The sequence below is a fragment of the Cinclus cinclus genome, chromosome 1 (genome assembly GCF_963662255.1).
Source record: "Cinclus cinclus chromosome 1, bCinCin1.1, whole genome shotgun sequence".
Lineage (NCBI taxonomy): Eukaryota > Metazoa > Chordata > Aves > Passeriformes > Cinclidae > Cinclus > Cinclus cinclus.
Window position 1 is genome coordinate 26,523,204 of NC_085046.1, and position 27,799 is coordinate 26,551,002.

Here is a 27,799-nt window from a genome sequence, read left to right on the forward strand (position 1 = left end):
ACTTTACTAGTTGTTTGTGTTGTACAGTAACCTCTGTTTCCTACCAAATAGGAGACTTTAGAAATTAAAGACATTTCTGATGCCGCTTTTTCATGTGAGTTTTCCAGCATTTATTTCAAATCGTAATACATAGATATGACTTCCTTGTGGTAACATTAATCTTTGGTATCAGAATTAAAAGCAAGTATCTATAACCTCCTGATAACTTCTTAATATATTTTCTTAACAGTTTTTTCCCTGCAATATGATCTAAAGAAATTCAGATTTGAAGTTCCTACTTGCTGTTTCATTTTTGTGGTATAAGTAGTTTTAGGTTGTCCAATTCTACCCTGATACGTATCATTTTGATTAAGCCTGTCATGTTTGTAGCTTCATAATTGAGCTTTTTGCCTTAGGAAGTACCACAGGTAACACAAAAATAAGCATTACTTTCACTGTTGATCTTGACACTTTCGTTTCTGAAAACACTGGACCACTAAGGGATTCATGAAGGAATCACTAAATACTTTCTTCTGTTGGAAGTAAATAGGAAGATAGCACATTGCTATCACTCTTGTCCTTAATAGGTTATAGGCAAAGTTGAGTCTTTAAATACCCTGTGTGAATTCCCTCTGAACGTATGTATCTGCTTGCCCTTCCACCTTAAAATTTTGTTACATGTTTTCGGCAGCCAAATTTTTAATCAAGGTCTCACACAATCTCATTTTAGGGCACAGCTAATTTTTGAAGTAAGCTTGTTGCATACTGTGCAAATCTAAATTAAAATAAAATGTGTTTGTGAGGAAAGTCAGAGTAAATTTTATTTGTCTTGTGTTTTAAAAGTGGAATAAAGGGAAATTTGACAGACAGGTAATTTATTAATATTTGTATTACTTTATGAAGGAAGACTGCTTTAGGTTTTTCTTAGTCTGTAGATTTATGATGTTTGTGTGCTTCTGAAAGTACAAAGGCAATGAAATGTGTTTCTCAAACCATGTCTTCTCATGGCTCAGATATTTGTAGACTGCTTGCAAGGTTTGTGGGTGCTAAAAATTGCTATAAACCTAGCCATGATAGTGTGCAGATATGATGGAATGAAAAATGGGGAAAAAATCATGTGAGGGTACAGCCACCAAAATGGAGAAATGAAGTATACTGCCTTTGATAGTATATTCACAATTATTGAGCACTTTTAGGATTTAATTTAAAAGGTACAGTGAATCAACAGGAAATTAATACATGTTATATGTTAAAGGGATTTGTACCTAGGAATTTATTTTGTTGGGTTTTTTTCCCTGGGAATGCAAATATAGTACAGAGATTGACTAGTAGAGAATTAAGTCGTTAATGCTGTTAAAAACTCTCAGGATCATGCAATGAAAACAATGGAAAAATGCCTTGTATTGTAAATTGCATCAACGTGACAAAGTTGATATGGAAACAAACTTTTTAGTTGTTTTTAAAAGGCTGCCCATTCAAACATGTGAACTGATTGCCAGAATGTTTGTGCTGTTGAGAGCCCTTTGGCCTTACTTTGTCTCACTCTGTTTTTGTTCCTTCCCCTTTGTTTTTTCTGAAACAGGATATAGCTGACCCTTTTTTTGCTTATTGTAAACAGCATGCGGACAGGTTAGACAGAAAATGGAAGCGGAAGAACTACTTGGCTTTACAATCTTACTGTAAAATGTCCTTGCAGGAAAGAGAAAAGCAGCTTTCACCAGAAGCTCAGGTATTGTATTTGTGACACCAATGCCTCTATATTAATCATCCATGTTAAACAAGACAGAAATTAAGAGAAGGTAAAAGTGTTATTACAGTAAAAAATTAAATGTGGGATATATTGATAGCACGTGGTCATTTAGCAGTGCACTTAACTGTTTGTAGGGTTTGGTCTCGAAGTAAATTCTCTATATAGGATACAGTTATATCTCGTATACACTATATATCTATTTAAATACATATCAAATAACTTTGATGGTCTGAGTTGAAAAATACTACTTTGGTTTTGAGGTAAAAAGTTGGGAATTACTGTTTCATTGTAATTCATAGGTTTTGTTTAACATTTAGATTTTGTTTTCTTCAAGATTCTGAAGAAAAAAGGCCAGAAAATATTAGGCATAATGCTTTTTCTATCTAAATTTCCAGTTTCGTTGGTCTGAGTGGAATCTGTGCTAGGTGTTTTTATAGTAAAGATTTCCTAAGAAAAATCTAATGTATGCAAAGAAGTGAGTCTGTGTTACTGTGTGGGAGTTGTCTGAAAGCCTTAGGCAAGTCTGTATCCCTGTCTAGCCACAGATCCATTTAAAACTGTTACTGCAGAAGCTCAACTGATAAATGTCTTGTTGATACAAAGGTTTCAATCCCTTTGAGGGAATCTGCATGCTTTCATGTTTCAATGCGTGTCCTTTATTTTTTTTTCTGATTCTGAGGAATTTCTAGCATAGTTTGCTTCACTGCTTAGACTGAACTGCAGTCCATGGAAAAAAAATCACACCTGTGCAGAAATGCAGCTTGTTACCTAAATGAAACCTGCCTAATTTATTTGCAGAAAGTAGTAGATGCTGTAAATAATATAATTTATTTATGGGAGAGAACTATCTGCTTTTTTTCTGAAGTGGGAATTGTAGTGTAGTGATAAGAAAATATTGTTTCATATTATCAAAATTTCTATTTTTAAAATAAATCTTGACTTTCTAGTTCTTAAGAGATCTTTGAAAAGGAGGATATTAATTTAAAATTACCTATGGTGTTGAGAATGAGCATGTGCAAACTCATATCATAGAAGAATTATGAATAAAATAGTTTTTGGGGTATTGAGCTTTATGTAGCTTGATTTAAAACTGGTTTCATAATTCTTGCTGAATATACTCAGCTCTCTGTTATGTGAAATGCCTCTTTGTAGTGGAGACATTACAATAATATGAATACTGCCCAATATAATGGTAAGTGCTGGTTGTGCAATATCAATTTGGATGCAGAAGGAGTTATTAGCTCTGTTTTCAGGCATGTGTTATGTAGTGCTGATAGTGCTGATAAGTTCCAAGCATTTCCCTTTCTCTCTTCTCTTTTCCCCAAACCAAGACCCTGCAATTTTTAATCTAAATAATTTAGATTAAATTTTTGGAAACTGAAGGAATGACTGCTGAAAACTTCAGGTGGAGTTACTTGACGTGGTGTCATAGGCACCTTGATACCAGTATGATAACTTGCATACATTTTGTACAACCATGTGTTTTTACTGTTGTTGGCTTTGGTATTGTCCAGCAGTGGCTGTAGGTGGACCTGTTGCCTGCTGCTGTGGGTCCAAGAAAAAAGCCATTGAGGTCAGAGCTGACCTGTAAGCTACACTTGCTTTTGTTTCTTGTCATTAATGTTCAAGACCTAGTAAGGTAATGCGTTAAACTGTCTGCAGTACAACTTTCAGTGATTCTGTTTGAAATCAGAGATATTCCTTAACCATAGCATGTGTGTATGCACACCTTTTGCTTTTGTCTCAGGAGTATCTTATAACATATGGTGGGGCAGTCACATTAGTTTAGTTTCTTCATTGTGCAGGCAAGTAAACAGCTTCTAACTGATAGTCAGCTGGAGTTTTGCCTCTGAAGGTTTGTATTTTGATGTCAGTTTCTGCCAGAATTGCCACTTCATAGGTTCCCTCAAGACAGTGTTTTCCAACTGTCAGTAACAGCTCGATCTTCTGAGGTAGATCTCCCAGATGGTCACAAATCTACAGATGTCATCAACAATGTATACTCTGAGCTTCTCTTGTCTGCTTCACTTCAGTTTGGGTGGTGTTCTTGACAAATTATAATCAGCAAGTTTAGCATTTATAAAGAGAAGCGGCGTTGAGAAAGGAGTTCCTACAAAAGTATGTCAAATATGATTAAAATGCTTTTCATCAACTTTTGTTGGTCACATAAATGCAAATTTAATGTGTGTCTAAGTGCATATGTGATAGGTCAACCAAAGCTTCTACCAGTAGTGAGTTTTCATAGTCCCATCAAATTATCATTATTACAAGGGGTTGTCTCGAAGCCAGCAGTCATCTGTTGCTTTCATCGATGGGGAAATCTCATCAAGAAATGTGTACACAGCTCCAAAACCTAGTGAAAGGATAAGGTTGGTTGTGTGCGCTTTGAGGTGAAATGGAGTGTCTGTATCAACACCTGTTTCTTGAGTTGTGGAGTTCCAGAGTGAAAATGACATTGGTTGTATTGCACAGCTTTTAAAATGAAAATAAAAAGGCGAACGTGTTCCAAAATATAACTCAAAACTAATTCTGAATCGTTCCTTGACGTTTTTATTTTGTGGGATTCTTCGTTGCAGGCTCGAATCAATGCCAGGCTCCAGCAGTATCGTGCCAAGGCGGAGCTGGCGCGCACCACCAGGCCCCAGGCCTGGGTTCCCAGGGAGAAGCTGCCCCGGCCGCTCACGAGCAGCGCTTCAGCCATACGGAAACTCATGCGAAAAGCCGAGTTGATGGGAATTAGCACTGACATTTTTCCAGTGGACACTTCAGATACGAGTTCCAGTGTTGATGGAAGAAGAAAACATAAACAACCAGCTCTCACTGCTGACTTTGTGAATTACTATCTTGGTAAGGGTGAAAATGGCTTATTTTTCTCAAATGAAAATATTATTGCTTTGCTACATTGTGCTATGCTATTTCATTGGCTTTTTAATTTTGCTGTGTTTAATTGTTTATAGTAGATAAATTGGATGATGACTTCATTTTAGGTCAGGTATATTACTGGTTTATGTTTCCACAGAAATTTATTTTTTAAAGACACTTCATAAAAGAATAAAATAATTCAAATATAAACAGGACACTAAACTGTCTTTTAGGAGGGAGTACGTGACTTATGGTATAATATTTTTTTCCTTAAATTCTCCTCCTTTTCTTTGTGGAATGGCATGACTTTTTGACTGCTGGATCCTGATCAAAGCTCAGAATTTAAATAACTACAGTATTTATGCAGCAAAATACAAATGTTATAACTGTTCTACTCAGTCTATGTATGAAACCTATAGGCCATAGTTTTGTGCCTCTGTATTGTTACAGTTTTTTACTTTAGATTGCTTTGCTGTTTTTAGTGCATAAAACTTGAAAATGTATATTCAGGAATAGGAAATAATGTGGTTTTCTTTAAAATAGAGAGAAATATGCGCATGATTCAAATCCAGGAGAATATGGCTGAACAGAAGACTATCAAGGATAAGTTAGAAAATGAGCAAGAAAAGCTTCATGTGGAGTATAATAAGGTAAAGAAAAAGGGATGGTAAAACCTCGCACCATTTCAGTGTTGCTGCTGTTAACTTTTGATAGAATTTTTCTTTCCATGGGAAAAAAATTTGGATGGAAATGAGAGATGCAAACTATTAATCTTTTAAAAGCATATTTCTTCTTTTAAAAATATTCAGTAATCTGTCTTCTCCCATATAAATTTTTAAAATGTGATATGTTGACACAAGTCAGTGTCTTTAACTGACCCTACTGAGAGTTCCAGTAACAAATTGGACATGGACCTGTTTGAACTTGCATGATTCTCTGCTGGTACTTGATAACTTGATACTCAAGAGTGTTATTTATTTATGCTAACTACAGCTCCAGTTGGACTTGGGTTTAATGACTTGACTAATTTTTCAGCCAGAAATAATCAATATTCACACCTCTGCAATGTCCTCTGCATGCTTTTTTAGGGTATAACAAATTTGATGCCCATAAATTACGGCTTTGCTCCCCCAAAATGCTGCTAATTTAATTTTTTATTAACTCACCATTGTGACGAAAAACTAACTTTTTGTATTTTTGCCAAATAAATATTTATTTTAATATTTGCTTATTTTGAAACATAGATCTACTGTACCCTGTGTGACAGATGACATGCTGCAATTCTTGGTGAATTCAACAGCCTATTAAGTGATAGTTAATGATGACAAAAAATGGTGTTAGCATTAATTCCTAAACTGTTTTGTGTGTGTTTTAAGTGAGAACGTGTGGAAAATATAGCAGCAGATCCTTGTGAACTGCCCTGAGACGATAAAGGGAATTTTGCCTGGGGCTTTTAACGAAATTAATAGTTACCTTCCAAAATACACAGCCTAATAGTTACTTCCAGAAGAAAAAAACCTCTTTATTTTGCTTTCAGCCTTTACTTTTAAATTTTCTCTTTCTGTGAGTGTGGCAAAAGTGAGTTTTAATTCATTTATATGTTTGCTTATTATAATCTTACTGCCTAAGTAGTGTGGACAGCACATATAAGATGTTGCTGTATTTTAGTTTTGCTTTCCATTTGACTTTATGAAACCTTATTTCCATGTTGAATTACTTCAGGTCTTAAAACAAAAAGTGGCTACTCTGGTTTTTTGTTTTATTTCTGTTAAATTACTGAATGTTTTTTTCTGATCTTAGCTATATTGATACGAGTTTCATTGTTTTTCTAATCCCACAATAAATTAATGCACTCTTGGTAAGTAAGAGGTTGAGTAAATTTTATTTAATAACTGTGAATGGATTTTCATTCCCGTTGCCTATTTTCTTTCTGTAACTTTTCAGCTGTGTGAGTCCTTGGAAGAGCTACAAAATATGAACGGAAAACTGCGAAATGAAGGGCAAGGCATTTGGGCTCTGCTGGGTAGAATCATTGGACAGGTTGGTTGTTTCCTAGTCTTCCTTTAGAGAAAAAAACAGCAGAACTGGTTTTCCAAGAACAGGTCTTTTGTTTCTGTCTGCCACTTCTATGGCCGAATTAATATATTTGATTTGATCAGACCCAGGCTTTACTCAGGGGATAATGCTTCCTGATTGAAGTACCTAGACTTCTGCAAGCCATCTACTGGGAATGTGTAGCTTAATTTTCTTGCTGCAATAGTGTGCTTGTTTGCAAGATTCTTTCATTTGGTATAAGTGATTGACCTGCCATTTGTGATGCAGTTTAGCATGAAGCATGAGTTAATACTACTGTTTTTTGTCTCCAGTTGCCTTTAGTTACTGTAGGCTTCAAATGATAATGGCTTTATGGCTTTTACAAGATAAATATCCTTTTAAATGCAGTATCTATGTAATGGTGTGTAACTAGGCAGAGGACAATGTTTTGATCAAATGAGTGTGAATATCTAGGACAACAGAAGATTTGGATTACTTCCTGTTGTCAGCAATTATCTTTGTTCCCATTGATACAGGATTTTTGAGGATTTTTGCAGTATTTTAATATATATTTTATGTCAGAGATATTAAATGTCAGTGAAGATTTTGGATGTAAGAGGGAGATTGCAATGATTTCCAGTTATGATTTAAGATTGACGAAACTGTTCACTGTGGAAATACAGATGTACAATTATTCACAGTTTTGGCATGCCCTTTGTTACTGCCGAGTTTGTGCTGCTGTTTTGAAAATGAACCTTACATTTTCTTTATGCAGTAATGGTTCCTAAGATATGCAACCTTTTACTAGCTCCATTTGTCTGCCTACCTCTCCTACTTGCAAAGAAGAATTCTTGCATAACATATCTTTTAAACCAAGATTATTTTTCCTTCCTTTGAGTAAGTATTCACAAACATGTTTCCTGATGCATATGTTACTCAATTTGAAAAAAAAAAAAAAAGAAAGGAAAGCTGAGTAGAACTCATTTACACAGCTTGCATGACATTTTCTTTCCAGTTGGTTGAACAGATGCAGACCCATGGGGCTGCTGAGAAATGACTTTGATAGATGGTTGCTGTCTGAGAAGCCAGTGTACTGCAGATAGTAGAAATCCAACGAGAGTCTTGTCTGCTTTGTGAAGGGCTTGGTCCAATAAGATAATTTTTCTAATTAACCTGTCGTGCACCAGTGTAGCTGTGATGCTGGGGAAAATAAACTACCTCCATATTCTGTCACTTTCATGAATCTGCCTTTGCTCGTTTCAGCTTCCTGGAGAAATGCGTCCTTGTCCATCCCTACATTGGAAGCTTGAAGAAAAATTCTTTCTGTGTGTTTCTTACTGAATTGAAAAAATTACTGTAAAATTGCTTTATACTGGGAAGAATTGTACTGGGATAAATGTGTAGTCTGTAAAATAGTTGGCTAAGCAGTTTTCTACTCATTATGTGTCTTGTTCTTCATGCATTGAGATTAGAGGAATATTTTTTAAAAGTGTCAAGACTCATGTGTACTGCATTTCTTCAAATCCAATAGAAATTGAACATACCAGCAATTTTACGGGCTCCTAAGGAAAGGAAACCAAGTAAAAAGGAAGGAGGAGCACAAAAGGCATCTACACTTCCTGCAGTACTTTATAGGCAAGTAATTCAATTTTGGCAAAATAGATACCGTATCTAGCAATTTATATTTTCAGAAAAGTGTTCTGAAAATATTGTTTTCTTCAGTTTATATTTAAAAAAATGCTTTAAAGTTGTCTATACATTTTACCTTTTTTTTTGAAGGCGAAGTTGTGTAGTGGTCAGTTCTTCACCCTACCACACATGAGTAAAGTTTGGGTGTTCTTGCTAATTTGACAGCAGTGCTTTAAGGGCAAAACTAACTCCTTGCATCTGAAGTAGAAGGGTCCTTTGTTTTTTTGATGTGAGAACTAACTGGTCACTTTGTTCTTTGAATGCAGTCATCTATGTGGATGATTTTGAGAACAGTGATGATGCTGTTCAGTCACTATTCCTGGATGCAACAAAACACTTCTCATAACTCTCACTTTTTGCTCATGCTAAATTTCCCTACTTCTGTTTTTATTTATTCCCAAGGTTATGAAATGTATTCACTTACTCTGTCATAATTCCACCTTTTCCTCTCTTCTGTAAGCTGTGAAGCTACTGACTGGGTTTTTATTAATCTTAATAATGGAACACACACTAGGATCCCAGACTGTGCAAAATACATGCCTGTCATCTAGGATCTTTTCTCACCACAGCTGAGGAGTGGCATGGTCTATGGCTTACCTAGAGAGCAGCAGCCAGGCATCCAGCCACAGCGAGTAGTGTCTTGCCCAGCTAGAAGGCTAAGGGAATAAGATGCTTTACACAAGCAAAAGTTAATTTTAGTGCTGCAAGAGGTAGAAATCTTAAACGTGGCAGTGGGCTGAGGATTTGGCAGTTTCGATGTACACAGATAATTGGAGTCATGCTTCACCAATTCTGTTTCATTCAAATGCACTCAGTTCCTTCCATGTTATAGTGCAATCAGTGGACACCTATCTTTTCAAAATAACTAAAATTTCAGTTCCACTAAAATAATAATAAACAGGAAGTGTAATTTCTAATGCGTTACATTGCCTAGCATAGCAGCATCATAGACATATTTAAAGGTGGTTACCTGTATAAGTGTGTGATTGATTATTAGGATTGGTACTAGCAGCAGAATTTTCTGTTTAAGCATTTTTTGTATTTTTTCCACTTCCAACTGCTATATTTTGTTGAAGTATTGAGTGATTACTAACCTGTTGGAAGTCCTCAAAGATTTAACTGAAAGCCATTTTTTGCTTACTCTTACTAGGAGCTTTTTTAGAAGCTCCTTAAAATAAATACTCCAAAATGACTCCATAATTACTCCAAAAATGAATTTATGCACTTAAATGCTAGATTCGAATTGAAGTTGCCACATGTTTGTATTGAAACTGGGGAATATGCTGGGTTGTGTTATTTATTCTTTGTGAGTTTGTAATTATAATGCTTTTCTGCTATGTACATGAAAAGTTGTGGAATTTGCAAGAAGAACCATGATCAACACCTACTGCTACTGTGTGACACTTGCAAACTCCATTATCATCTTGGTTGCTTGGATCCACCTCTTACAAGGATGCCAAGGAAGACCAAGAACAGTTACTGGTAAGAATACAGTTAATGTGTTGTCCTGTGCTGTCTCTGTACTTAAAGTAGGATGCAAATGTGAACAGACTTGCAAATGCTGAGTGGATTAGACATTGCTTTAATGCAGTTTGAGCAGTTTTTTTTTGTTTTAATTATTATTTTCAGGTTATTAGCAGTGATGTTTCAAGGTTAAAAAAAAAAAGAAGTTGTAAAGATTTTCTCATTATTAGCCACTGTGTAAAAATAGGTTATAGCCGTAATTTTCTTGGGTTTTGAATACGTCTGTGGTTGTTATTGCCACGGTATAATAGCGGAAGAAAATTGCAGGCTAATACTTTCAGGAAATGAAAGACTTGGTTTTCTGTTCATGTTAGGACTCAGATAAGCAACTCTCTGTTTGGATCTTCAGGCAAATACTTGTAATACTTTTAAATAAACTTGCTGGTAGTAGCTCTGTTTATTGCAGCATGGGAAGTGTTGGGTTTACTGCTTTCTTATGACTCAAATGTACAATGGCAGAAGTATGTATATGACTGTACTTATTGCAGTTACAATTCCATGCATTGAAGTTCTTTTCGTGCTTGCAGGGCAGAACAAAAACTAAGTTGTACAGTGGAAAAATGATAAGGTGGCAGAGATTTTGATTTCCAAACTGTCATAAAATTAGCTTGCTCTGCTCTGTAGTGTTAGCAGTCTGTGTGTTTAAACTGCTCTGAAATGTGTTAGAACAAACTCAGTTTGTAGCTGGCAGGAATCTAGAGTACAGCATCTCTAGTAGTCATTCATCACCTTGTCTGAATGTTAAGGTACCAAATCAGAATAGTGTAAGAATTGCTTCTAAAAAAACCAGTAAAACAATTTTAACAGAAAAAGATTAGCTTCTGTTTATTTTCATGTATCTCTATTTTTTTATTAAAAAACTTGCATAAAACGTTTACTTCAGCCATCTTTTTGGTTAGTTTTGAAGATTGTGTGCAGAACAAGATGGCCAGTACATGAAATGGAAGGCCTGTCTATTTTATATCGTAATATGACAAAACCTAGATTTACCTCAGTAAATTTGCTTAGTAAATTAATGGAGATTTCATTTAAAAGATGAAAAATCTCGAAGATATTTCCACCAACACTAATGCTTTCCTGAACCTAATTTTCCTTTAATTATTTAATGTAGTGTGTTGTTAGACTTTTGATGTCTTTGGTCAGATTTGTGAAGCAGTTATTTTGCATGGAAGCTTTTTTTTTTTTTCTTTTTTTTTTCCGCGTTTTTTTTTTTTTTAATTTTTGATAGCTTCTTCATTTACACAGGAGATTTGATTTTTGTTCTGCTTTTTAGCAAAGTTGAAAAGGCTCACTAAAAGCTATCAGTCCAAAAGATATACGACTAATTCTCAGTAGGTGTTAAAGGCAGGATAGGTCAGGTTGGGTAGTAAAGCTCTTTCATTCCAAAGATAGAACTTAGCTTTGTTGTGAATTTCATGCTTCAGTTATATCTCAGATCACAAACTTGGCTTTTACTTCTAATTAGCTCAGGCATATTCTGGAGTGTGAGATGATAGCAGACAAATTGAGCTGCATTGATTGCATTCTTTTCATCATTGAACATTCTTTTATGTATTCTTTTCAGGATCAGTGGAGAGCATATAGAACAGACCCTTAATCCAAGTTAAAGTTCAGCAGGTTTTTCCTCCCCTGCTGTTTTGAGTACAGTTTTTATCTTTTGATTAAGATATGAGGAAAAGTGCATTTTTTTTAGAAGGGGGCCATGTACTTTTCAGATATTTGTATAGGATGTAATAGGAGCGTAGCAGAAAAATAAAAGAAAATTGGAATAGTGGGAAATTACTTGAAACACTAAGCAGGTTGAAAGACATTAAATAGAGTGGTTAAATACATTGAGTTTAGTTCTTTTAGAAAATAGTAATCAATAAACAATTAAAAATAATTGTTTCTTGGGTATTTTTTCTTTCTGTTCCATTATCACTGCTAATAATGTACTCAGAATAGCTAACTTGAGCCTTTGCAAAAGTTTTTATTATTATTGTCACATACTCTACCAATATATGTTTATTTAAACAATGGGTACTTTAACGTGAGTGTATTCCAAAAACTTCATCTTTTATATTGTATTTTAGGATGTCAGGTGATTCAGGTTATGTGTGTGATGCTACATAAGACTAATTTGTAGTGATACTTTTTGTCCATTTCATGCTCAGCATTTAATAGTTTAAATTACAGTTTGCCAAAAAGGGTTTTCAATTTGTTAAATTAAATCCAGTATTATATGTTACTAGTAAGAGAAAAAAAAATGTATTTAAAAGCTAATTTGTTAAAGAAAGCACAAATTAAATTTTCCTTGTTCGGAGGCCTGACAGTTTCCTTCAAGGTAACAGTTACAGGATCTTATATATATCAGTTTGTACCCTAGTAAGTTCAAAGCCTGTCCTCATTTCAGATGGTTTTGAGATGAAGAGCATTGGAGCTATTTTATGTAATAACACGTTAAAGTGTTAATTTATGCCTGTTTTGATGCTATGCTTTCAAATTAGAATCAGAAAATATCCTGAGTGTGAAGAATTGAGTCTAAGTCCTAAATCAGAAGTTTTAAACATACAATAGAATGCTGTGATTTACTTTCATTTAAAAATTTGCTCTTTTCAGTTTCTTAGAAATCCTGTTGATTAAACAGTTGGATATTATTTTGAGTAACGTGGTGTGGTAATACTAAGTCCTATCATTCTTGCTGACAACTTGTGTGCTTTTATGCTCCTGGCCATTCTGGATGTATTTTCCTGGTAGAGAATGATCTTAACTGATATTAAGGCAATGCACAAGTGTTGGCAGAGAATATAATGAATCAAAATCTAATTGTAAAATGTTGACATTTTCATGAAGAAAATGCTTCGCAGCCACCAACAAGAATTAGCTTCCTGTATTGGAATGAGATTGCTGAAAAACAGTGATAACTTCTGGTAGCATATGAAGTACAGGGGACTGAGGTGGACAAAACAAGGACTAATGGTTGTATTAGGCTTGGATGGTTTTGTTTTTGCTTAGAAGGCCAAGTTATTTTAGTGGTGACTGTTGTGGGGAGTATGGGCCACAGGGCAGAATGAGCTGTAGAATTCCTGACCAGTAGTTCCATGAACACTTGATGCAGTATCTGGACATTCATTCATATTCATGACCTCATTCATTTAGTACTGATCCAGCACCTCTTCAAATGTTTTTTTCATCCTGAATCACTGGATAATGATTTAAAATTCTTAAGTTACGTAAACATGAGTAGAATATGACATATATACATTTTTTATGTATTTGTCACTTGTCCTAATTGGAGGATGTTTGGGTTGTTGCAGATGGCAAATTCTTTTTTTTTAAACTCTGTAACTTTATAAGATGCTCTTTGAAGCTTTTTGACAGCTGTATTAGGTTCGTGTATACTGTCCTTTATCTCTAGAATAAAAGCAGCCCTGCTTTTTTTTTTTCACCTCCAGACCGTCATTTACATGTGTAATTTATAGACCATAGGTGTCATCTTGAAGCTGTGATCCATGTTTCTCAGGTTCAAAGTGGCTTAATTCTTTGTAAACATTGTGAGAGGTGATTTGTCAGAGAGCAAGTCTGTGAGACCTGTGTCTTCCTTATGAAAACAAGCCCCTCTTGTTTTCCTTTTTAAACACAGAGGACAGAACTGTTTCCTGGAAGCACTGTAGTGGTATTTGCTAAGTAATTTGAATACACTCTTTCCCAACTCACTGCTTTCTGAGTTGATGTTTGTGAGGTGGGAGGTTGTCTTTGATTCTTGTACCAAGTTAGATTGAAAGCACAACAAAATTACACAGTTTCTGTTTTCTTCTTCAGGTTGTTAGTGCTTAATCAGAGACTTTCTGTATGATTCAGAGATTTCAAATCAGTACTGAGATTTCTTAATGGAACAAAAACTTCCATTAATTTTAGCAGTAGACACATTTTAGAAGTAGGCATATTATTGCCTGCTACTGATTTTCTCTGTGGGTCTAGACTAAAAGCAAAACAAAACCTGTGTACTGAAAGTTCAATCTTTGGCACCATTTCTGCTGTTATTTTGTTTATGCTGCATAGCAGTGCTTGCTAATTTAGAGGTAGTCAAAGATTGTTGCAGTGGTTCTGAAGGTGACCTGCTGTGACAGGTTGAAGTTAAGTGAGCATGACTGTAGCATAGCCAAAAAGCACTCATATGGCTGTTTTCTATGACTATATTGGGATTAAACAGCAGAGTGGGAAGAGTACTTTAAATTCAAGAACCGTGTTGAAATAAATTATAAGAAGAGCTGAAAAGAGATTGTTTCCAAGTCAGAGGAGTGTATGTCTGTAGTAATTTTTCTATGGCTCTGTGGAGCTAACAGCCAAACTGCTTTGCAGTTGAACTTTGTCTGTTTTGCAATAGGGATGATGAGACATGGTTGACTATCGTAGTAGAACCTATTCGGGTAAATCAAGAGGTTTCTTGTGAGTTCATGTTTATAACTCCTTTCCCCCTTTACCTTTGATATGTTTGTGAAGTTTTGAGATCTTACTCAACACCCTCACCCCTATCATAATATGGTTTTGCTTTTGTTTTCTAGATGTAACTTTTTTGTAATTTTGATTGCTTTCACATTTGCACAACCTGTTTCAGAGCAAGCTTGTTCATAAAAACAGAATTTAAAGAACTTGCGTGCAATACCTCATCTTTTGGTTGAAGTGTTTCATGTCTTCCTCAGTAACATAAGAGTTAAAATGCTTCACGTATACATTTAAATAAGGTAATAATGAAACTTTAGGACTTTAGTGATCTGCGAGGATATTTTCTGTAGAACTGTCTGAACATAGGTAGCAGAAAAACGCTATTTTTCCCTTGTAATAACAGAGAGATAAAGAACAGGAATTATTTAAATCATACATGCAGGGTGGTAGATCCAAGAAACTGGATTCCCAACTCCAAATATTGTTGTAATACCCTATGACTATTTGTTTCTTTTATAAAAGTGTCATTTTTAGGGCAACTCTTAAGTTATGGAAGCTTTTTCCATAATTTATACATAGCACATATTTTTACCATCATAATGGGGAAAATAAATGCTTTGTGAGAGCTGCTCATAGATTTTTTTAACATTTTCATAGATATTGTTTACATCTGCATAAACAAATCATAGTAATTTCAATTGTGCTATCCAGTACATAAATTAATGACATGACTGATGCTGCATCAGAGTGTCATAGAGGGCTGTGCTCTCTGATGCTTACTAAATAGAAATTTACCTTAAAGCTTTGGGTTGGACAGCTTTAAGAGCAATGCATCTTATAAAAATAAAGAATTCAAAGTAACTTACAGCTAAACAGATGCGTAAAATTTTGAGGGAGTATTGTTACTTAAAGCTTCTCTCCATCATTGGAGTGCCTTTCTCCATAGAATATTAAAACAACAGTAGTTTGGTCTGTGTGCCTTTATTAACTTAAGTGCATGTGAATTCTTATTTGTGTGTGTATATTCACACAAATTTATGTAAACATGTAACTGTAAAAAGTAGCATTGTGGAAACTATTGCACCTTATATTTTTCTATATTCTAGGTCTTAAGGCCTGGAGGTCTTAACAAGTACTGTTTGTGTAGCAAACTGAGGCTTGTGAAAAGGAATGTGCTCATTTTATCAAGCACAGGGAATGCAACTCTTAGTAAGATACTCCCTTTGTCCCCCACCCCTTCTGATAATGGAGGAACAATAGGGAGAGATTTGCTGTATTCCCAATAACCACAGCAGTATTAATAGCAAAAAGTATGCGAGAGAGAGCGTGTGTCGTACCCACAAAAGGATATTTACCTCTGGGAGCAGACAAAAATGTTTCCCAAAGATAGTGCTACTGGACAAAGGCTTTAAGCTGGGGAGAGCCCTTGCAGTTTAGCCTTCCCCTGCCCCAGTGTGAAGAAACCAGCAAAGAGCTAGGCTGACGCTCAGAAACCAGAGGGCCGGCGTTGTGATTCCCGCTGTTTTCCCAGACCACTGGGCTAGGCTGTGTTTGGCAGCGTTTGCCCAGCTTGGCCCAGTCCCACGTGGCTGGCACTGGCACCACACCACCAGCTCCGGCCGGGGTTCCAGGCTCCGGCCGGCTGCTTCTGCGGCGCCAGCTCAGGTGGGGGTTTGGAATGGAGAAGGGGACCAGCAGGGGTGGAGAGGGGGCTGGGGCCAGCACCTTCTCTCCAGAGAGATCCAAGCAAGATGGCAGATCCAAGCAAGATGGCAAATTTCCAGTTTCTGGCCCCCAGTGATGATGTGCGTGGTATAGAATTAAAAACTAAACGGTGCTAAAAACTCCATCCCCCTTTTCTCTGTAACCAGGACAAGGAGGAAGAATACAGGACTGTGTTGTATTCTGGCCCAAAACTGAAAAGTATATAAACTGACTTCCTTGTGCTTTGGCTGTTCATAAAGACTCCATACTTACATGAGAGAGGGGAGACACTGTTATCTTTCCTGCAATCTACTATCTTCTTCTGCTTTTCTAGACCAGCAAATATTCCAAGTACTTTCATGTGTCCTATTTACCCTGTCTTAGGTGCTTTTGAGATAAGAGGTGATGAATCTTTGGAACATTATAATGTTGCCACAGTTACCTAAAATTTACATATGGAAAAGTTAAAGGAGAAAGGTCTTGAGTTAGTCAGGGTTACACTGATCTGTTTCCCAATCCATGACTAGATTCCTTCTATTTTGACTTGGCCACCAGTCTGTGTAGCAATCCGTGAAGAGTCCTGGTGTCTTTTGGTGTAGCTAGGAAAGATCTGAGATGATACTGCTTGGATTACTTGGAAAGAATTGGAAAACATGGAAAGTTGATGGAGTTGATATTGTTAGCCCTCACTGAAGTCCGCAGGAGAATAACTATTTTTTTTGAATGTGTAAATTGGAACAAATAGGCTCAAACACATCATGTGTATCTGACTTTGTACTTTTGTTTATGCAGGATAGATATGCTTTTTTTTTGTAAAAGTGTATTTAAAATTTAACTTCAAATAATTAAATACGTGGGCTTTTTTTGGTCTCCTTCCAAAGCAAATTTGCTCTATCATTTGCATAATTTTAATGTGCTTATCCCTGTTAATGCCAATTAATATCACATTAGGTTGATTTTTTTTTTTGGTTGGTATTATTAAAAAAAATGTTTAATAGGAGAGATGTGGTGAATTGGACTTCGAGTGGAGTCCAGTTTTTTGAAATTGAAGTGTAGTATGAGAAGTAATTAAAACTGTCTTCCAGTGAGTATAATTTTTTATGTTTTCATTAATGCACTTTTAGTGAATATCCACATTTATGACTTTGTACAAGATGATTTTTTGCAAATGTAAACAAATTGTGCTTAATTCCGATCTTCTTAATTCTGTTACGGGGCTTATTAATAGCATTACTTTAGTGTCCCTTAATTTTTGAGGTTCTGATGGTGATTTTGTACTTTTTCAGAAACTCAGTAGGCATCTTCTTTCAATTCCATGTTCAAAGTTTGTTAATATATGTCTCTAGCTTCTGTATTTGTAATTTTCTCCTAACTGATATTTCAGATTTAAAACCCACTCCCTTAGGAATGCTAAAATTTATTTTCATAACAAACATGTCTCCTCCAAATGCCTGCTACTAAAGCGTCCTCTCATGAGAATGAGTTCAGCAGCATGTCCCTGGAAAGATGAAGAATCTGATCTAAACCTGCCCATGGTTGGCGGGTGGGAACTTGATGATCTTTAAGTTCTCTTCCAATCCAATCCAAACCACTATATAATTCTATAATTAAACTGCAACAGCAGCTACAGTAATTAATAGATTAGATATCAGTGGGCAGCTTTAAAAATGAAGATGTGGTATAATGAAAATTCTGAAATAAGGGGCATTTTTCTTGAAGATTACACTCCTACTTTCAGAATCTTGATTTTCAAAGTTAACTTCTAACAGGAAAATAAGAACATCTTATTTGTGTTTTGCTTGGTTGTTTTAGATGACCATTTGATTTCTTGACTTTTGTATTTTTCTTAAACACAAACACTTCAATATGTTTCTTTTTCTGCTCTTGTGACTGCAGTCGTAAAAAAGAAAATCTTCTGCTTTGCAGGCAATGCTCAGAGTGTGACCAGGCAGGTAGCAGTGATATGGAGGCTGATATCGCCATGGAAACCTTACCAGATGGGACCAAAAGATCAAGGAGGCAAATTAAGGAACCAGTGAAATTTGTTCCTCAGGATGTGCCAACAGAACCGAAGAAAATTCCAATCAGAAATACGGTAAATAATGATGGAGTTGATGTTTTGAGGCTCATATTCATAATATTGTTTCAGATGACTTAAACTGGAGACGTGTTAAATTGAGGGATTTAAATTAGATTGATGTTCTGGTTTTGTTATATATTCCATTTTTTCCTTTTAGTGCTTTATTGTTATGGTAAATATTGTTTTGCTAAAATAGAAAGCTGGGAAACACAGTACTTAACTGAAGGGCTGTACAAGCTTAAGGAAAAATTCAGTTTGCACTTAAACTTAGCCTTAACAGCTCTTGTTCACTGTAGTAGTAAGGACACTTACTAGGGTAGATTTAAATATATTGAATTATAGCTGTAAAATAATTAGTAATTTCATTATGTACAGGCAACCTGTTGACTGACTGCACATTTTGTGACTGTCATGAGACCCTGTTATTTCAGTTTGTTTGACTTCCTAGTCTTGCTAGTCAGTGTATGTTTTCTTAAACATTCATGGTCGATAGAATTTTGAGAAGACAAGCAAAACCTCTTGCTCCTGTACTGATGAAATATTTAGCATCTTTCCTTCCTTTGAAAGCAGTACGTTTTTATTAATCACTGTGCACTTTTCCTTAAATTTTGCTCTCCAACTGTTCAGAAAGCAAGGCTTTTCATGTGTGATGTGTCATACCACCTATAAAAAGAATATAAAAATATCGAAGGGCATTTAGGTCCAGGTTATGGGATGAGTTCTGTTCCCATATCCCTTCAGACACAAGTGGTTCATCTTCCAAGGTATTTCTTAATGTCAGGAAATATTACAACATGTTCATCTCTAAATTTACAACCTAAATATTCATCTCTCATGCAGCACAACTTTATTTTCTTCACAAAGTTTCTAGACATTTTATGATTATACTAGTACTAGCAGATACCGTACTTAAGGTGCACTGATAGGATTAAACAAGTATTCTTCTGATGCAGTCTTAAATGTTTGTTTTAATTTTGGGCTACAGCTTTAATTAACCTAATAGCTTCTCTTTCCTGGTCTGTGACTCGGACTTTAAGAATGACTCAAGCCAAGCTGATTTATTTAGCTCAAATTATTAGGAGTTTGAGTAATCCAGAATTAAATTTTGAGAAACTTCTTCTTTCTTTTCCTCATTGAGGCAAAGTGCCCTTCCTCCTTATGCATAAGAGCTCATAGAAACTTACAGCTGCCTAGGACTGTTGTTACGCTGTTGTTCACACAGAAAGAAGACTCACCTGGTGTTCTGTTTACTGACCCCTTTGTATTCATCTCCTATTTCTCTTCTCCTTTCTCTTCACCCTTTTTATACCTAATGTAGTGCTCTTAGGGTGTGGCAAATCATGATTCTGGGACTAAGGAGAACTAAAATTATTGCAGGGAAGAGATCCATAGTTGTAATATAAAAAGGAGTAATAGAAGGCATTGTTCAGAAATCTGTAGGAATACAAGATTGGTTTGTTCGAAAGCCCATGTAATAACTGCCAAAGTTCTACTGTGCAAAATGAGAAGTCTGACTGCGATGTGCTAAACTGGTGCTACATTGGTGATTTGGTGCTTCATGTGTTACATTAATATATAATACAAGTGCAGAGCAGAACAATCCCCTCCCTTGCCCAGCTGTCAGTGCTGTGCCTGATGAACCCCAGGACAGGGCTGGCCCTCCTGGCTGCCAGGGCACTGCTGGCCCATGTTCAACTCACCACTGACCAGGACCCCCAGGTCCCTTTCTGTGGCATTGCTGTCCAGCCTCTCATTCTTCAGGTTGTCCATACATTGAGGGTCACCTTGTCCCAGGTGCAGATTCTGGCCCTTGCCCTTGTTAAGCTTGATACAGGTGCCAGTTGCCCAGCTGTCTCATTTAGGACCTTCTGCAGGGCCTCTCTGCCTCTGAGGGAGTCAGCAGCTCCTCCCAATTTAGTAGTATTGGCAGACCTACTTGCTATATCTTCAAATCCTGTGTCCAAGTGGTTTATGAAGATGCTGAGAAGAATTGGGCCTAATATGGAGTGCTCAAGAACCCCACTAGTCTGATGTCAGCCCATTCACTAAAAAGTAAGGAAATCAAGTTTGACAAGATGAATTTTCCTCTCATGAAGCTATGATGGCTCTGAATCATGACTTTGTCCTTCAAGAGTTTTTCAATATCTGCCAGAATAATCTCCATCATTTTGCCAGTCATTAAGTGAGACTGACAGTCCTGTAGTTTCCAGGGTCCTCCTTGCCCTTATTAAAGTCTGGGAAAACATTTGCTAGCTTCCAGTCAACTGGGATCTCTTAGTTTTCCCAGGACCACTAAAAAATCATCAAAAGAGGTTTTGTAACAACTTCAGGCAGTTAAGTATTCTCTAATGAATCCCATCAGGCCCCATAGACTTGGGGATCCAGCTGGAGCATTGAATCCCACACAAATTCTGGGTTGACTGGGAATTCGGCATTTTTACAACCATGGTCTTCAGCTGAGAGCACTGGGACTCCTTTAGCCTGTTGTTGCTGTTGAAGACTGAGGCGAAGAAAGCATTGAACATCTCTGCCTTTTCTGTGTTCTTGTTTGTGAGCTGACCATCCTCATCATGCAGCGGGCTGATGCCATTTCTGCATTGTAGAGCAGCTCTTTCAAAGAAATGGGAAGACAGAGAAAGTCCAGACATTTGCACTCCATTGTTTTGGAGACAGCAACTCTCATATTGTACGTTAAAATGTAACTTAGGTTTACAAGAAGACCTCTGATTTTGAACTTCCTAAGACTATGTAAGTGAATATACAAGGGTAAACTTAAACATACCATACATTTACTCGGAGCCAGGGTCTGTACAAATGACAAATTAATATAAGTAAATGAAACATTAGGTGTTTATACTTAATTCTGTTGTATAATGGCTGTATTTGCAGACAGAATTTAATGAATTGTTTAGATTTTATACATTTCAAGCTATATGTAGGGACCTTTGAAAGATTTTTTGCATTTCAGTGCATAGCTTTTTAAGATAGGCTTATTTTAAATCTGTTATCTTTGTAATTTCACACTTTTATAACCATCACAAATCATTATTTCTGCTGCTAATTAATTTCATAGAAATTAATAGCTGATGATTAGCAAATAGCTAATAGAAATCAATAGCTAATTGCATAAGCCAGATGTCTGTAAACACCTTCCTCATATTTCTTATAAATCTGAATATGTTTTTTAAGATTTGCTTTTCTAAACTGTAAGTTAAGTAGTGTTTGTGTTGTTGAATATTCCATCTTCCAATAGATGCTGTCAGATCTTGGTACTCTTAATGAGCATATTAGAGGGTTTTTTTGTGTGGCTTGTTTTTGTGAAAATTTCGGGTTTTATTCCTTTTTATTGAGAAGCAGCTATCCACCCAGGGTTATAAAGGTGAAATAAAAAAAATTTGGGAACTCAATTGTTGAAGCCTGTAAATGAAGTATTCTGATGCTCTGATACCAAACTTATTTTTGCTGTTTGAAACCTGAAAATCTTTTTTCTGTAATTGCATTGTATATAATTCAGAGGAACACACAGTAATTTTTCTGTTTAACAGTAAAAAGTCTGTGTTAGTTATGGTTTTGACATACAGAATTTAAATATTAATTGCTCTCAACTGAACATAAATGCTCTTGGGGAAAAAAAAATCAGTAGTCAATCAACTTTCTGAAACTTAAGGTTTTCATTATAATGAACATTTTAAAATAACTTTGTTTTCTTCATCAATTAAAAGCTCAACTGAATCTATGACATCACAAATGTCACAAATGTATAAACTATTTCAACTTGCCAAATACATGGATGCATGATAATGTAGGACTCTCTTTTGGCTTCTATCAAATTCAGAATGGAGTGAAGTAATATCTAGCTCTTCCGCGATGCTTGAAGCAAATGCAGTGTATCAGAGTTTTACATTTTGGTTGTGGGGTTTGTTTGTTTGTTTTGGTTTTTTTTGTTTTGATTTGGTTGGGGGGGGAGTTGTTTGTTTGTTTGTTTCTTTGTTTTTTGGTTTGGTCTGGTTTTGTTTTATTTTGTTTGGAGTTTGAGGATTGTTTTAGTTGGTTGGTTTGATTTTTAAGAATGCAAGAAGGAAAAAAAGACCTGCAGATGAAAGATCACTTGTTTTTCATGCAGCAAAGGCATGGAGAAATGAACATATTCCTAATGGTATTCTAGTGGTGTCAATACTGGTATCTCTGTAAGAAAAGGTAACTGGCATATTTATTGCTTCTGCAAATAAGTATTCTTAAGCTGAGATTTCCAGGAAAGAATCAGTTGTTGTAACAACATCTGAAAATTGAGCCTCTCTGGCCTGTTTGTCTTCCTGCTTCTGTTTCTGTTCTCTAAACATGTGCTTTGGAGGAAATTAGTGTTAAAAAGGATAAAGTCAATCCTGCTCTTTCTCAAATTCTGTTACTTGTTTGAGCCTGAGGAACATTAGTTACAAGTTAATGGATAGACTCACTGATAGTTTTGCTTGACATCAGGAATGTTGCAAAATTTTTGATTTTTTAGGAAATAAAGTTCTCAAGACAATGGAAACTAAAAAAATAGATAAAAATTGTAATTCTTTGCAATTAGGCTTCATGGTTGACTTGTTTTATAATCATATTTTGATTTACTGCTGTTTCTTTTTGTCTGACAGTTTCCCTTTTTATTACTGTCATGTTTCTGGAAAATTTAATAATTATTTCGGAGATATTTTTTGAATAGTAGCAATATATACCATTTAAGATACTCACTTTGATCTGTACTGCCATCTGGTGTCTACATAGTAGTCCTTTGTTTGAAATAATTTTATGTCTATGTGGTGCCTTCAATTGAGCATTTCTTCTGCCTTTTAACAAAGCCAAGGGAGTCAAAAGGAATTTTTTCTGCAACTGGTTTGCATAACCTTTTCATAACCTTTTCATTGGCAAAAGAAGTTTGTAATCTAACTTTTCATAAGGAGTGGATGACATCATGAATTTAAAATTGCTGTTTTGGCAAATGGTCATGGTTAATGTGTAACAGCATAGAGAACACATTATCTGAGCAGTTTCTACCGTTGTGGCTTTTTTCACAGGCTTTTGTGGTTTATGTTCTATACACTATTGATAATGCACTGATTTCATTAAGTCACTTTTTGGTATAGTGAAAGTTTCCCCAGTTTCATTTTCTGAGAGTATTCTGTTTTGCTTGTGTTTCATATCAGAGTTATCCTCTGTTCTTGTAGTAACAAAATTCTGCATTGACTTTGTTAAGAATGATTACATAGCATTCTAATGTTCACTGATTTGTCTTTTTTTTTTTTTTTTGTCTTTATACACATGAAAATGTCTGAAGAATTTAGATAGGATCCAGAATTAAAACGTGGGTGTAATCTTATAGTGATCCTCTCTGCTGTGCATTTCAGCATGTGTGAAAGACAGCTATATATCTTTTTCAAGTAGTCACTGTAGCCATGGGTCTGTCTAGGAAACATGAATCAATATATCCTATTATTTCTGACAAGAAATGTGAAGTTTATAGATCTCCAAAACTCAAAGCATTTTGCTGCCTTAAAATTGCAGCACACACAAAACAACTGCTACAGACTTTCTGCAAGGAAAGAAATTACTATAGTACTAGTAGTTTTGAAAATCAGGTGCCTCTTAAATATCATTGTAATCTAACCCCTCCTACGTTTATATTTTCTTTCTCAGGGAATGTTTTGAAAGCTCCATTGATCTTCTGAAAAACTGTGACACAGGACATCAAATCCAGAACTGTGCTAGTTCACTTCATGTGGAGTGGACTTGAACCCTTGCCACTGACCAAAGTTGCTTTCAGTATTTCATATTCTTTTCCATGTATTGTTAACATTGTTAACTCTTCTGTGTCTTCTTGTGAAGAAAAAAAAAGGAATTAAGCAGGTGACAGTATACACTGTTATCCTGTAGGATCACTTCAGATAAAAGCTCATGAGGAACATATGCTTCTGACTTTTGGGAAACACCTCTCCCATTTTGGTTGGTTTACGAGTTCTGGATCAATCATGTTGGGTTTTTTTTTTTCATCTGACTGGCAAAGCAAAAGTGCTCCAAGGGAGCATTCTGCCTTCTATTTCTGTCTTTGGATGAGCTGGTTTAAAGCATAAACAGTGAAACATAACAGTGAGGTTTGGTGACAGCCATAGTGGTTTTGGGTCATAAGGGGCACCTATTCTGTCCTATTCAGCAGTGTGCTTTCCCACGTGGAAGCTAACATATCAACTTGTTGCATCTGTTAGTGATGGCAGACAGTTAGTTTCCTTTGCAGCTTTGCTTTCTGCTTTGTTTCCTTTTGCAAACAGTCTGTTTCCTTTCAGTGACTGTAGGGTTCATCCTAGGCTTTACTTGTTCTTTACAGATGTCTTTCATTTGTCTCACGCATGCAATTTATTTTTCTGAGAGTATTCAAAATCTTATAGTCAATGCATTATCTAATCGTCATTTTGTGTGTTTCATATTGTTATCCAGTTGCTTATGAACAAAAATACAAAGTGTAAGCATTTACTTCTAGCTTTTCCAAGTTCAAAATGGAGAGTCCCAATTCAGTCTTTCTTCTACTATTGGGTTTGAACCCATTGTTGATCACATTTTCCCTTAGCATATTTTCATTCAGTTTTGGATGGTGATTTTTAATATTCTGATTTTGTTAAAGTGTCTTGAGTTCACCATTTTCTCTCATGCATCACCTCTTATCCCTCATTCATTTGATATATGTCACATAGTATCATTTATGACTTCATCATTCATTATTAATGTAATGTGTTGGTATTCTGGTTTTTAGCCATTTAAGTCCTGATTCCTTTAATTCCCTATGCCAGCATGCAAGTTTACACTCTGGAATAGCAGAATTCTGCACAGCATAGATGGATACTTGTGTGACACAAAACACGATAGCTGAAAGAAATAAATTTTTTTGCTTTCCCTTGGCTATGGAAGTGTATGTTCTAGTTCCCCTATTTTTTTTTCCTCTAACATTCTTTCTTAATTGTGTTTTATTACTTGCATTGTATAGTACAAAATGTTGCATATTTTATGGGATATTGTACTAACTGTCAACTTAGATCATTACAAATTAGATAAGAGAGGAACGATCCAATGTTCGGTGTTTTCCTACTTCTCTTTCTTTCCAGATTTGATAGCTGTTTGCATGTGATGCCCACCACTGCTTCTCTCTAGGGACTCTTGCAATGTTTTGTGTGAATTTTTAAAACAATAAGCAAGAGAGGTAGGATTTTCTCTTTTCCAACTATTAAATGAAGTATCAGAAGTTAATGAAATAACAGAAATAAGTGAAATGGGGTATGGCTTAGTACTGTAGGATAGTTCTCTAACCTCCACGGACAGTAAGCCTTAAAGTAGAAGACAAAAAAGGACATTGGTAATCTTTAGGCTTCATTTATTCAGAGCATTGCTCTTTTCTGAGGACGGGCATTAAAACTGCTGTGAAGGGTAAACCTTTGATAAGATACTCTTGGAAAAGATGGCTTGCTTTCATCTTGATGATTTCATTGAATCAAAAAGCTCAGTTTCTTTACCCAAGGAACATAATTTTACAGGATTTTAAAGAGTTTAATTAACAGTTTAATTGATGAAGTGTGTCTTTCCCCTCAAAATGTTATGCTAAAATAGACTAATAAGAAGAATTTAATCTATTTTATCTTTTGCTAACTTCAAGTTTTTTATCAAAGTGTTTCTTTTGTGCTTGTTTAAAAATAATTCTATTTTATGTTGGCATCTGAATTTTAATTCCTTTGACCTTTCTTGGGCTGCTCAGATTACTTTGGGATGTATTGCTAATGAAATAAGGTACCATTTTTCTCTTTCAGTTCAGTTTAAGTTATGTTCTTCGTGATGCAGCAGCTAAGTCTTTGGACTGTTTATTTCAAATAATTATAGCTTTAAACTTGATTTCCTAATGAAAATAAGTTAGTCACTTTCCTACTACTATAGAAGCATTGCCATTAGTAATTGTTAGGCCCATTACTGCAATATTTGATTGAGAGCTATGTATGCCTGAGGTAATTAAGTGCTGGAGTATTTTTTAGAGCAGCTGAATGGGAAAGATGAGGTCTGAGGTCTGAGTATGGGAAAGGTTCTCACTTTAGATGGGGAACACGCAGAGAACTTCAGGATGTGTTGGGACATGTGGTTTGGATGCAATAGAGCAGAGTTTAAGAAGTCACTAGAGAAGGGGAGGAATAAAAACATTGTGAAATAGGAGGTCAAATTTTATTATCTCAACTGGGTTGTGTGTCAATTCATCCCTTTATTTGTATTATTTCACTGCTATAATTGTGAGAGGAATGAAATGAAAAGTAGAGTCTGCCCTCGTTATGACCTTGGCATGTTTGTTGAGTTTTTGGGGCAGTTAAGGTTATATAGAAGCAGCCCCTAGCTGTAGGCATCTAATTTTAAATCTTCAGTTGCCTGTGTAGTAACTGAAATGGTGATTCAACTCTGATACCGTTGGCTCCAGAGCTCAGTGGCTGGAGTCTTACGAGTAAAGGAAGTGTCTGAGCACATCTCACACTTTGCCCTTACTGTAGTGTCCACTGAATGAATTCCAAAGTTGTATAAGTACAGAACTTAGGATGAGACACGACCAAAGACTTGCCAGTCACCAGTCATTAAATGTCAACATTTGAAACATTTTTTCACAGAAATCTTTTAGTTCTACAGGATGAAGATTTTATAGGTACATATTTTGAACCACTTTACATTGTTCAGTACTTTTTTTGAAACTATTATTCTTGGTCTGAAGTGTCACCTTGTCACAGTTGCCAAGTGTGGGTTGTAACTCTCTAATCCACAACCTGCTCTTTTTTTATCTGGACTGAGTTATCCATCCCAAATGGTAGAGATTTTACAGCATTTCTACCTTTTGCAGTAAAATAAAAAAGCTGTTTGGGTAGCACTGGCACTGACTGGGATTTTGCTTGAGTGATGATAACATGACTTTGCTTTCCCTACTTACTTTTTGAATACTTTGAAAATGCAGGGACAAATTTCACAAAATTGTCTTGATCCATTTTATGATACAGGGAAACCCTCAATTGAAGGTATCTGTAGTATTGAATTTCTAGGTATTTTGATTAAAAAAAAATCATTATGGGCATCTTTTGCTGGATTAACATCATAAGTTTTGAATATGAACAAGTTTATCTTAGTTGTAAAATGTGCCAAGGTTCCTTTAGTTACTTTTAAATAACAGATCTTAAATTGTTTATGGCCAGTACATGCAGCGCTAGTATTTTATATTTATGATCTCTGATGTTTTCATTCCTAGCCTGCTAATGACAGAAATTATTCAAAGCAATTGAAAATACAGTACTTTGAGACAAACAGCAGTGAATGATATTGAACAAAGTAATCCAGATTTACCTGATTATTTTCTGTTAACCTGTTAGGTAACTTTAGTGACAGCATATGTAAAATTACAAATGTCAGATTGCAGGAGGGCTGTCTCTGAAAATAAAAAAAAAATATTAAATTTTCAGTTGTTGATTTGTTCTTATTTTTCATGTTGAATGCTGGCAATAGTAAAATGATCTCAGCAGAAGCACTGAAAATAGGTTTAGCTATGGAGGTCTGTTTGGAAAAATAATAAAATTGCTAAAATATCCTACAATTGTGTGATAAAGATGCTGATTTTAATGTTTGTTTTCTAATGATTATTGAATAAACTCAAGTATGTTTGAAGGTTTAGAAGGCTAAGGAAAGCACAATGAAAGTGCAATTTAAGGTGACATTCC

General features: G+C 35.6%; 1 protein-coding gene across 1 annotated transcript in view; it reads left to right on the plus strand.

Moving 5' to 3' along the window:
* Nucleotides 1–27,799, plus strand: part of PHF14 (PHD finger protein 14) — a 157,848-nt gene that overhangs the window by 35,524 nt on the left and 94,525 nt on the right. The window contains exons 8-14 of the mRNA XM_062495253.1: nucleotides 1,562–1,708; nucleotides 4,306–4,576; nucleotides 5,135–5,241; nucleotides 6,536–6,631; nucleotides 8,157–8,260; nucleotides 9,665–9,796; nucleotides 17,894–18,062. Of these exons, the coding sequence (XP_062351237.1) occupies nucleotides 1,562–1,708; nucleotides 4,306–4,576; nucleotides 5,135–5,241; nucleotides 6,536–6,631; nucleotides 8,157–8,260; nucleotides 9,665–9,796; nucleotides 17,894–18,062 (1,026 nt within the window). The remainder of the gene's footprint in view (nucleotides 1–1,561; nucleotides 1,709–4,305; nucleotides 4,577–5,134; nucleotides 5,242–6,535; nucleotides 6,632–8,156; nucleotides 8,261–9,664; nucleotides 9,797–17,893; nucleotides 18,063–27,799) is intronic.